At 44.7% G+C, this 12,761-nt stretch overlaps 1 protein-coding gene across 1 annotated transcript in view; it reads right to left on the bottom strand.

Annotated features, from left to right (window-relative positions):
• Positions 1 to 12,761, bottom strand: part of LOC108143199 (MOXD1 homolog 2) — a 112,512-nt gene that overhangs the window by 8,335 nt on the left and 91,416 nt on the right. Inside the window, exons 6-9 of the mRNA XM_017267452.1 lie at positions 12,316 to 12,511; positions 7,029 to 7,198; positions 6,777 to 6,939; positions 4,847 to 4,982 (exon numbers count right to left, since the gene is read on the bottom strand). Of these exons, the coding sequence (XP_017122941.1) occupies positions 4,847 to 4,982; positions 6,777 to 6,939; positions 7,029 to 7,198; positions 12,316 to 12,511 (665 nt within the window). The remainder of the gene's footprint in view (positions 1 to 4,846; positions 4,983 to 6,776; positions 6,940 to 7,028; positions 7,199 to 12,315; positions 12,512 to 12,761) is intronic.

The raw sequence follows: 12,761 nt of genomic DNA, 5'->3' as shown, positions 1-12,761 counted from the left end.
TATAGTCACAAAGCCGTTGAAACATCAACGAGATTTCCTTTGCCTCGATGTTAACAAACTCAACGCAACTTTTTCGCGACTTAAAAAAGTGTAAACCCAACAAGATGAGAAGGACACGCCTCGCAGGATAATTGCGATGAGCCACGCAAGGAGTATCGATAACAAAGCGAACGGAGCCGTAAGACCGAAAATTCCGTGTGTGCAACCAAGTCATCCGATATGCAAGGACGAAGGAGAAGTCATAAAGTAATAAAGGATATCATCATGAGCCTTAATGAGGCTCCCGTTTGGGAAGAGGAAACTGGGCACAAAGAGGATATCTATATCACTCAGCCCCAAACAATTAACGAAAGCTGCGACCCAACGGCAAGCACTATAAAATGAAGCCAATTTGCGTAGCTCAACAAACAGAAAACGCCAATAAACAAAGGCAGTCAGTTGGCCGGGAGGGGAGTTGAAAACAACAGAGGACACGGGAAGCGGGAGCGGGAGCGGGAGTGGAAGTGCACACAACTTGAATAATTACTTTGATTTTAATGCCGGCACCAGATCCAGGCCAGTGGCGAGGCAGATACAAACGCACGTACAATTAAAATTAATTTCAGTGGCCATGGCAAGTGCGTAAATTGTAAAAACCACTATCACATTATTTTTTCTGGTTTTCCCTTTTTCGAACGCGCTCATTTCGCTTGGCGCTCGAAAAAAGCGCACCCGAAATGGTCGTCGGGCTGCAAGGAAAAATCAGGCAACAAAACCCCAAAACGTAAAACGTAAATTAAGCCAATAACGGGGCAATCGGCCCGGGCATCGTAGCGATTCAGGAATCAGGCACTGGCCAAAGGACTCGTGAACGGAATGAACCGTGTGCGAGTATGTGGCGTTGAGCGGTGAGGAGGCCGCCCATTGGGCGCATGATCAATGAAGCTGTGCGGTTCAGCAGGTGCACTGAAAGAAAAGGCCAACTTAACCAGTATGTATTGTGGCAAAGCTATATTCTAATTGTTTCGACTTATATACTACCTGCAATAGGAAGACAACTTTTGAAAATTTTTATGCAGGTAGCTTTAAATCTGAAAGAAAAGTTTGCGAAGAAACGGACGTGGATTGACTCTCCTAGTGCTGCTGATCAAGAATATATATACTTTATAGGGGCGAAAATGTAATTGTAATACCTTCTGCAAGCGTACAAAAATCACTTTTTAATTGTAAAATGTTCAAGTCACGGTCATTAGTTGCTATTATCCGTTACTTTTAAAATAATATGGAAAACATGCTGGTAGACAATTAAAAGGATATATATGCCTTTTGAATCAGGTGGGCCCTTTTGGGTGTCTTATAGTTTACTCTATAGCATTTGAAAGAGAAGACCAATTTTGTGAAAAGAACAATGTCAAACTATTTTAAGCACTGTAACGTTAAAATTATTCCAATAAAAACAATGGGTTTATAAATTATTTCTAATTTGGATCTAAGTATCAAACGCTGAATTAAGAGAGCAACGAAATTGTAACCTCTTTACGAAGTACAAACCTCCAGAATCGTTTCTCACTGTGCTGCATTACATTTGGCAGTCAGGCGATGTCCTGTTGCTACTGCACATCCTCGCAGACACCCTTGCACCCCAGAAGCCGCCTTTTGGCCCCCTCCCCGCACGCATTGTGTGCTTTATGTCCTTGGGCCTCGACGCTCGCTAACGACTTCAATGAGTTTTGCATGACGACGACGACAACGACAACGACGACAACGTGGTCCAGCCTTCTGATGGGCGCCCATAATTCTCCCCTCCACATCTGCACACCACCCGTCACCCTCACAACCCCCACAACACCCCCCCTCGGGCCTGCTCCATCATCACCAATCTCGTTATTGTGTCGCATCTCGCCCTGACTCTGACTGAGTGTGTCCGTGTGTGTTGGTCAATTGAGCCACAGTTGAACTGCAAACAATTTTGGAAACCCTTTTGATACACTCGCCGAAAATCTGTGCGTATCAAATTAAATTGAATTTCAACCACAATAAGCACAGAGTCAGACGAGGAGGGGCAAGGGCGGGTCTGATTGGGAGGATACCGGCTGGCATTTGCAAGTGGCTTATAATTACATTAGTTGCAGACCAATTGAGCCGCAATTTGGCCGCCCGATGCTGTTGGCTACGACCTGTGTGCATCATTAGCTTATCATTCAACGTGGCATGCCAAATCGAAACGAGCCACCGGTTGTATATAGCCACTGTTGTGTGAACCAGGAGATAAAAACCATCAATTATGTTCAAGGATTTCACTGAAGTGTTGTGGAAGCGTAAATGCTGAGTATAATTTAATGAATGTGCCAAATATGTAGTGATAAAATAGTTATAACATATGGGCGCGAAGATTTTATTATGGCATTTCACAGTCGGGCTCACATGGTGTATATATTTTAATTTAATAACTACCTTTTTACGACTGTCTTTTCTGTGCTTGTTTAATTGCCCTAAAAGGATTGAAAACTTCTGAGTGCACAGGAGCCACTCTATAAATGAACCGCATGTACACAGTAACCTTTCCAAAGGAACAACGATGTTATTGTTTCGCATGTGTTCGTTTCCTATCATTGTTTAATTAAACCTGATGCGCACAACATGCGGTACCTGCGGGCCATCTAGACATAGAACAAATAGGAGCCGCAGTCCTTGCCACGCCCCAACCGCTCCACCGCCCCAACCGCCTCACTGCCCATTCAAAAGTTGGGTCTGTTGAATTTCCATCACCTCCAGTCGCTAGGCCCACCGAATTCGTTCGTTTGTTGCCGTTCGGGTTTTCATTATGAATTTTAATCCTCATATCGCATTCGCATTTTCGGTTGCAGGAGCTGTGGGTCCGGATCCGGTGAAGGGGCTCAGAGCCGTAGCCGGACATTAAGCGCTACAAAATTGCAGTGGCCATAATAACTGACCGGCAACAATAACAGGAACAGCAACAACGCGGGCCGGCAACGTATTAAACAAACAACAACAAGCGCGTGAAACAACAACGGCAACAATAGCACAAGCCGAGATGGCCCGAAACAAGGCCTGAACCCGTACCCTTCACCGATTCCGACCGTGGCAGTCCCATAACGACAGACAATTGCAAATGACTTTATCAATTCATGTCGATTTCGGGTACACGCAGTTCAGTTCAGATGTCGTCGAGCGGAGAGGAGAGGAGTCTGGTGTTTGGGGTCCATGGGTCTATGGGTCCATGAAGTGGACATTGTCTGGACAAAGAGCCAATGTATGCGCCCTGGGCCTCCGCTCCACAATCACTTACACAACAAAAAGCTGTAAGCAGACAAAGCCGCTAGATGATGGGTTTGCTTTCGCCCGCTTCAATTGTCCGGGCTAAGTGGCATGAAATTCGTTCGAATATGATAGGATCCGGCGTGGTTTGTTGAATTTATTGCAGGTTGTGAAGATCTCGGCCAACCCCTTGCGAAGATGGCGATTGGATTGGTATTCCTTTATATTCATCGCATCTAAAACCAATCAACCGCAAATACCTAACTAACACTTTCAATCGTGGCTTTTCATCTTACGGCAATCGCAGTCTCGACTGTAACTCATTTACGTGGCCTTGTTTTCCGCTCCTTACCTTTTTGCCCACCTTTTTGCCCACCTTTTTGCCCAAGCCAACCGTAATCCATTTATGCCGTTTACTTTGATTTGCGGTGGAGAACTACGGCAGACCGTAGAAAATTATCTTTGATTTGGCTTGATTCGATTCGGACCTGGCCTGTGTCAATAGGAAGTGATTAATAGGGCGTGCCTCGTCCTTGGCTCGAAGGCTCTGGCTTAATTTCGACTAATTTTCAGCGCACGCTTTAATACAATATTTATGGGCTCGTGCTGATTCATCCCAGACCGATTGGGGCCGCACCACCAAAGCCATCGAAGAGTCAAGTGCAGGGTGGGGGTTAAAGGACCCTGAATGGACCCTGAATGACGGCTGAGTGATGGCTGAATGGGTGGCAGGATGGCAGGATGGCAGAATGGCAGGGTCCTGTTCACTGTTTATTTAGCACTTGACGGTAATAGAAATCAATATTTTCTAAATAAAAAGCGAGGTCTCTACGGCGAGGTCGTGGATTGCTGCTGTCTCGTAATTTATTTTTCCACATTCACAATTCTCAATTAGAGCAGAGCTGGGTGCAGTGCTCAGTTCATTTTCCGATTGTTTGCTAGGCAAATACTTCAGAATTGAGAATACCCGAGTACGGCGACGAGGACCCGACCTCTCGTCCTCCCACTTTCTATCCGGGCGCTCTGTTTGGCTGCCACTGCGAGTTCGTTAGGTGATTTGGTTATGCAACAACATCATTAAATCACCAATTACTTTAGTCAACAGAGGAATAAACCGAATTTCCTTATACACAAGTCGGCTACGTAGAGTGGGCGGAATGAAGAGTACGGGTCGGAGAATAGGTGAAGAGGGCGAGAGAAGCTACAATGGGTCCAAATTAAATGTGAAAAGCGAGTAAATTGATTGGAAGAGTTGGGAGCTAGCTTTCTGGGTTCAAACTACAAGGTACTACAATTAATTATCCAAAAGTGCCCGTGCATATATCTCTTTAGAAATACAGTCCTTTAAAGTACTCTTTTTACCTTTGTTAGCCAATTACAGCATTCGAACTATTGCTCGATAAATCCTCGGCATAATGGATTCCATTTCCCTTTGAAATGTTCTTATATTCTTATTCGGAATGTGTCAATTTTCATTAGCCCATGATCGGCACCGGATCCGGAGCCGGATCCGGATCCGGAATGCACCCACCCAGGACTGTCCATGCAACTTTGATGGGCGGATGGGGGGAGAATATGAAGTACTTACGTTGCCAGTTGCTCGATGCCAAGCGAGTGCAACACTGTGGGCAGACTCGGCAGTGAGTGACACGTTGTCAGCTTCTTCTGGCGTGGATAGTAGAGTGTCAGCACCGTGCAGCTTTCTTCCTTCATGGTAAGTCCACCTGTGCGAAAGGAGGGAGAGAACAGCGAATCAGACAGAGAAATGCATAAGAAATGCAGCTGTGAAAAACAAAAGCAGGCTTTCCCCGAACCCATGCCCAGTCCGTAGAATGCAAAAATTGTCACCGACAGGGTGGACAATTTCCTGGCTGGCTGGCCAGGTAAGACCTCGTCCTGGTCCTCGTCCTCGTCCTCCCGCTCAAGTCGGCTGGCTTGGCTGGCTTGGCTGGCTCGCAACAAAGGAGAAAATTAAGCGGCCGCTGCAGCTGGCAGCCCAGTAAAGCAGCCAAGACGCCATCATAATAATATTGCAAAATGGAGACAGCGTTGATGCTGATGGCTGGGAACAGAACGTCGTCATTTGCTGCTTGTACGGGTGTTATTTGAGTTCCAGTTGGGCGCCGTTTTATTTTTCCGGGCGCACGCCTCACTGACTTGCTCACTGTCTTCGGATTTATTTTGTTCTGTTCCATTCTGTACGTTGCAACATCGTTACGTTTGTCTATTAAGAATCCGAGTGTCTCTATTGAGAGTTGTCACCCGCCTCGTAAATCCCCACTTCCCCCATTTGTTCCCACTCGTCGGCTGAATTGTGTTTGAATTTGTGCAAGCAAGCAAGAAAGTCAAATTTACGTTAGGTGCTTTTTTATACCGCTCCACGGGGAAAATAATGGGACTGTAGTGAAGTGTTTGGTTCTTGCGACACTGGCATGAACTTTGTAGGACTAAAACATGTTAAACATATGAAAAACATTTTAATAAAACGAAACATTTCAATGACTTTTTGTAGGAATGAAATAAAAACCGAGATCAACTTAAGTTTTTTTTAGTTAACTTTACTTTATTAACTCAATTTTTAAAAGATACTTTGTGTACTTATATTGTGAGATTGTTATCACTTCATTTATCTGTCTGGTTGAATAGATGGATCTCATTAACTAACGAATACAAGTAGCTCCCTCCCACCAATTCCCCTAAGAGCTCACATTGAATTGAATTCCAGTTGGTTCACTATCCATTTCCCCATCCTTCAAAATCAGTTCTTTCCATTATCGTTGTCTGTTGTGTCAGCTTCACATTTTGCCATCTTCCACTATTCCAATCTCATTAATAACAACCTCTATCCAGACTCCACTTTTGCTATTGTACCGCATTGTCCATTTCGTTGGAGCCCTGAGCAGCTGTCACAACAGGAGCAGACCTGGTCTGCATTACACCCATCACACCCACACCCACACCCGCACCCACACCCTCTATAGCACCTGTATGCCACCCCATCCCTGTGCTAAGTGAAATGTTTCCCCTGTCTTGGCTTATGTATTTTACAATGACGTGGCTGCTCTGTCTTCGCCAGCAGGATCCACCTGCTCCTCCTGCTCCTTCTCCTCCTGCTCCTCCTCCTCGAAAGTGTGGCCGTCGCCTTTGTCTTGGGCCTTCGTGTGCAACGGTTCTCGCGCAGGACTCAGGACTCTCCTCAGACCGCCGACTGTCGCATATCGTTTGGCTGATTTAAATGTGTCATAACGACGATTGCTCACCGTTGCCACTGCCTGTTTACATAGCCCCCCTCCCTCGCCACCACCTGGTAACGCCCCAGCGCCATCGGCAATTTTATAGAACATTTTCGCTCACGACAAAGCTGGCTTCGTCGTCCTTGCCTTGTGCAATTTACTGAATTTTGTGCAATCTTTATGGCTGTTTTGGGTCGGGTGCACCCACTTCTGAGCAGAACTGCACCAAAACCAAGTACACATAGGTATAGGTATACATATATATATACAGTCCCCAGCACTTACCCAGGGTAATTGCCTTTCGTGACGAACTGTCATAAATGCATTCGGCGATGAGTCTATCCCCGGGCATGGAATGCACCGATTGTGGCAAACGTCGAAAGTCCTGATAGGCAACATCTATATTGCTGTCGTGTGCAATTGGCGGCAGCTCCTCGGTTTGTCGAATCTAGAGTGGGTGGGTTGAGAAGCCGAGGTTAGCTCATTAGCATTGCATTTAAGTACGGTAATGGTATCCCAGTAGCCAAGGGCACTCACCTGACGCAGCTTAACCTCCTTGCCGATCTGGTGGGTGCGCATCATCACGGCGAATATGTTGATGCCCTGCTGGGGGAAGGCGTAACCGGTGCAGTCCTCCATGCACTGACCCTCGGAAACGACCCGCTTCTGGCCCGGCGGTATGATGTGTCGCCAGTTGGGGTCCATTCCTGCGAAGAGTGGAATTCGGTTCGGTTAGGTTCGGTTCGGTTCGGTTTCAAAAACGTTTCACTGCTTTTAATTAACGCTGGGGATCGTGGTGTGGGAGAAGCTCTGCTAAAAGCTACCGTGGTAAGCGCGACAAGCGGAATGTGAAAACCCCAACCTCGTTATCATCGCTCATCAGTGTCTACCCATCGCCCGCAACCAACTCGCCTGCACTCGACACTCTATTTAACTTTGAACGCTGATTTTTTAATTCGATTTGGCGCAGAACGTGTAATTACATTTTAATTGCTGCTTTTGATGTTTTAACAACTTTGTCAATGCTCTGTCTGGCTCAGACTCACACTCGCTCCCCGTACGACCCACATATCAATTAGGGACCTTGCTTCGTTCCAAGAAATTCTTCACAAATCAAATTTTGCATTTTTGAATTTTTTTGGGGCGCGTTGTTTGCCTCTCGCTGGCTCAATTAGTTAAATGTTGTGGAATATTGTTCATACACAAGACCTTTGCACCCCGGGCCATTTCCCCGATTTCCCCGATTTTCCATGCTCCCCACACCTACAGCCACACCCACACCCACACTCAATTAGGGCCGCGTGTCGCCTGCCAAGCCGAAAAAATATTTGAAATTCATGTGCTACATATAAATTTGGCGCTTCTTTGCCCGCCTGCCACTCGGCTGTTTGGCATTTCAATTGTTGTGCGTGGGAGCCAGTGGGTGGGATGGAGAGGGGGTGTGGGGTTATAGTATGCCAATCAAAATACTCGCGGGAAATGCTTGGCATTGCTGGAGGAGCCCATTTCTGAATTCAGCTGGCAATTGATTTCCATTTTTGCGTTTCGCGTTATTCCCTTATTGTGGCGGCCTCGTAAATCTGAGCTTAAATGTTGTTTAAATCCTTTATCCCTACAACTTGATTACAACAATAACTTATCAGCTTAAACTTTTGGTGCATTTTAATGGACCGTATTTCGACCAAATCCGCCTCTTAATAATTTTTAAAAAATATTTCCCCTTCAAAATTTGATCAATTTTGTTCGAAAGGAAGGCCAATTAACGGACCGGAACTATTTGAATATTGAATGCACCAATTTAAGATTAGTATGCAAGCGCATTAATTATTTTTGATTGCGTTTGTCATATATATTTCTACCCCAAGCCACTGACCTACTTTCCTTCTGCTCCTTTTCCGGTCAGGCTCATCCCCTTTAATCGCATTGAACCTACGTAAAAATATTAACTTTAAAACCTTTTGCATAAAATATCCATTTGGCGTGCCGATGTGTTTTCCTTTTTGCAATTTAACAACCTCAACGGCCAGAATATTACGTAATGAATTGAATTTTACGCCCGCTGCTGGCACAGTCGACCCATAACTATATGCATATATATATATATATGCATATATTGGAATATATGTAAATTTGCTTTGCACATTTGCAGGGGAGATTATTTCTATTAATTTTCATAGTTGCCACCGAATGGGTTTTGGCTTTGTCGTGTAGCAGCGAATCAATTTTCAATTACCAAAAAATTGTTTAACTATGCCGTGATGGCTTTAAAAGTTTCCACACAGTTCGACCACCTAAACGCCCCTGGCTCCTACTTTTTGGTCATTTTACAAAATGTCACGCGAGCAAAATCAATCAATCTGCCATGCGAGGGGCAGTGGCAGCGTGTGCGGCAGGACTCTATGGTACTATATTTCTCAGTCATCAATTTAATTGAAAATTACGATTCATGCGAACCAACCCAAACGATAAGCTGCCATTTAAGAAGTTTTATCGTCTTCTTGGGGGTACTTTGACGAGAGTCGGTAAAAGTTTTGCGGCCATCCTTTAATTGATTTCCATTAACTTTCAATTCGATCAGTCCATTTGAATATTATCAAAGCGCACAGCACTGAGAGCTAGAGCTCTTGCTGTGAAATGGTCGACCATCAGAGTTTCGAATTCGTTCGAATTCATTTCAATTGCGTTTCTGTCTCTATTCCTCGCATTGCGTCTCTGCAAATTTCCATTCATTAAATCAAAATTCAATATTGGCCATGCGAAGCATGACGAAATTCACTGGCGCGGCCAAAAGGACGGACGGACGGACAGACGGACTGATGGACGGACTGATGGACGGACGGGAATTGGCTCTATTTCTATTTGATTTGGCCCAAAAGCGCGGCGGGGACAAGCTCGCTCGCAATTCATAACTACACATATTTTTCAAATCGATATTTAACGCTGCCATCCAGGGCTTTTCAGCAGTTGCATGCTGACAGCCAGCACACGGCAAATGGCAGAATGCATAAATGTCCGATTGCAACTTTTCTAATTATTTTAAATGGCAATTTGTGTCAAAGCGTCAGCTCACTCACTTTATGTCCCAAAAAGAGGAACTGCCGTTCGGCAGGCAAAACAATTTGATTAGCGTCCGTGGGCGACACAGATATCAGCCATATATATTTGTATATTTCGGCACCGCAATGGCTGACTGCAACTTGGCCAAGAAATCGTATTTTATAAAAACATTTTTGGGTCAGATAAACTCTGTGGCAGCAATTTCATCGGGTATTGCTATCAAATTTTAGTATAAATTCAATATACCGCACTTCTATGGGGAGTGATATATATACTTGATGGTTCATATGCGTATTCTTGTTCCCATTTATGATTTTTTTATTCTGTACTTGAAGCGCTGATGAAAATGTATATGTATCTTGTTGTTGAAATGCAATCTATTTAATGTCCTAACTAAAAAATGAAAAATAAGTAAATAAATGATAGCTGTGCGAAATCTTAAAAGTTCTTTATATTGTGGGTTACCAACATTTCTGTGCTCTGCTTTCCTTTGCCGATCAATGGATGTTCACTCATTTTCCGATAAGCTTTGAGCTGCAGATTACAATCCCCAAGCAGGCTTAACATGTCCCAACCTCATTTGTTTCGCCCCATCTCCCAGCTGCCATCTCCAAGGTGCCATAAAAATTCGCCAAGCCGCAACATTAATCACAGATTCGCTGCATACACCAGGGCGCTATATCAATAACCAATTAAATTGAAATTAAATTTTGCCCCAGCCATCGCGCGAGTGAGATGGCCGACTCAGAGAGAGAGGGACGGAAACAGACCGGAAACGTAGCAATTTCGCAGCTACTTATGCGTGTGGGACCCGAGAGCTTTGGCTTTGGCTTTAGCTCCCATCACCTCCCCCCGCCGATTCCGTACGCTCCGTAATTCAATTTATAGCAAACCAGGAGAAAATTGTAGCCAACATTTTATTTTTCGCTATGGCTTTCCTCATTTTTTATTTATTGACTCGTGTTTGTGTGCGTGGTATGCGTTAAATTCCAATTAAATATTTCAATGGCAAATGCCGTCTGCCGCTCCTAAAGCCCACCGAATCGGATCCGAATCTGCCCTGCCATACACCGTAATGTTCCTCTGTTTTCGGCTTTCCCAAATTGTATTTTTCTATCAAGATGTATTAATCCACTTCTCATTCTGTTTTTCGCCGTGCTTCAGCGTTCTACTCGGGAAGTTTTGGCAACACCTAGTCAACAAAAAAGATGGAAGAAGTGTAAGTAGACGAAGTTTTACCAACCGTCCATAGGACACACACCACATTTCCCTGCCCACCTTCTTGTTTGGCGCTTTGGCCATGTCTCTCTGTGCGGTTGGGCAAAAGTTATATTGGTTTGCGTGACTCTCAACAAAAGTGAAATAACAATTGCAGCAACAACAGCAGGGACAGGTCCCACCACCCACCACAAGCACCAGAAAATGCCAAAAACAAACAGAAGAAACAACCAAGCACGGCCAACGGAAAAAAAATAGAAATAAATTCTAAAGTGAAATTAGTATTTTAGTTATCCTCTGCCTGCTCACGAACCACGCAATGAATACAAAAAAATTGAGTACCTGAAGAATTTTCAGGTGGTTCATTGGGGTCGTTGTTGGCTATGGATGGGCGGTGCAACGGAGTGTGGCTGAGAAGTACTCAAAAAGCGCTTAGGCTTTGGGGTGGGGAAAATACGGGGGAAATACGCCGAGGTGCTTGTAAATTGCTGTTTTGCGGGTTTTTTCCAATCGAGAGTCGGTTGGTGAGTCGAAAGTGTTCACCTGATGGATAAGCTAGAAAATATGATAATTGAGGGAGCAGCGCCGGAATCTCTTCAAGGAGATTGTCTAATGAACAATGTTTACGCAATCAAAATGGTAGTCTTAAGTTATCAAGTGTTTAAGATGATACATTTTACTACATCGTTGGGGTTAAAAGTCATGTTTGATTTGATGTGGAATTTCAAACTGTAGCCACTGTCATGTTCATTTCATTATAATATTTGAAATATAAACATAAATCATATAAAAAACCCAAGGAGAAACCCTCGCTGCAACTATTCACAATAAACTGTAACTGGCAGCACCTAACCTTTGGCTTTTTGAATTATTTAGTTGCTTGGCTAGAAAGTTTCAGCTTTTCTGCTATTGTTTCGGCTACAGACACATGCCAAGTCCTGCGAGTTGTTTGATTTGGATGCGTGTCCATGTCCATGTCCAGCTAACGCCAAATTTAAAATTGAAAATCTATTTGTTGGCAATTTGCAGCGGCTGGAAAAATGCAGGGCCTTCCCATCGTCTGACAGGCGTGCTCGTATTAAAATTGTGACGATATAAACTTTCATGGTGGATAAAAGGTAGTTAAATTGCTGTCTGGTTGCTCCTTCCTAGGATTTATCTCCTTTGTTTGTTGTTCTGGCTGTTTTTGCAGACAACCCACCTACATAGATACACACACCCATACCCACACCCACACCCACACTGGAGCGCAGCTAAACCGCATTTGGACAAGCTGGGTAAAGTCATAAGCTTTTGTTTTACTAGCCCCACCAATGCGGTTAGAGCTGCCAGTCCACACCCATCCTTGGCTGCTCTAGTCCACTCGGCAATCTCATAAATTGCATGACATGAGTTGCATATATATATATATACGTAAAAGTCCTTCCTTCACGCCGCTCCGTCGCATAAAATATACAAAAGGGCAGCAGCTGCCTCCCACTCTGCTGCAGTTTATACCATATGCATATGGCTAAAACCCTGAATCGGAAGGGCAGGGGCTCGTACTTACCGATTGACAGTATGCCGGCATCGTTGGGTCGCAGGACGTGCGTAAAGTAGATTTTCAAACCCGAATTATCCGCCATTTGTCTGGCATGCAATTGGGCAAAGTCGGGCTTCAAATTGTTGTAATGGGTCTCCATTAAATAATATTTCGCCTGTCGCGACTCGATCGGGTAGCCGGCCTCATGTGGATACGTAAAGCCCTGCGAAAAGAAGCAAAACAGAATGACAGCAAGCAGCGGAAAAGCGGAAAAGCGGAAAATATATGGTAGCACAAACGGGTTGGGGGAATATGTTGAGTGTTTGTTTTTATACTCGCGCATGAGTGTATATAAGTTGGGGGCCGGGCTGGGCGGAAGTGGAAGTGGATGCCATCGCCATGTGCAATTTAAATGCAGCCATCGGAGGAGCCCTCCGTGCACCACCCCATCCAGTCCCATCCAATCCCATCCC

This window comes from Drosophila elegans, unplaced genomic scaffold, assembly GCF_018152505.1.
Source record: "Drosophila elegans isolate 14027-0461.03 unplaced genomic scaffold, ASM1815250v1 contig_208, whole genome shotgun sequence".
In the NCBI taxonomy this organism is placed as follows: Eukaryota; Metazoa; Arthropoda; class Insecta; order Diptera; family Drosophilidae; genus Drosophila; species Drosophila elegans.
The sequence above is the reverse complement of the archived record's forward strand: the minus strand, read 5'-3'. Positions and strand labels throughout refer to the sequence as shown.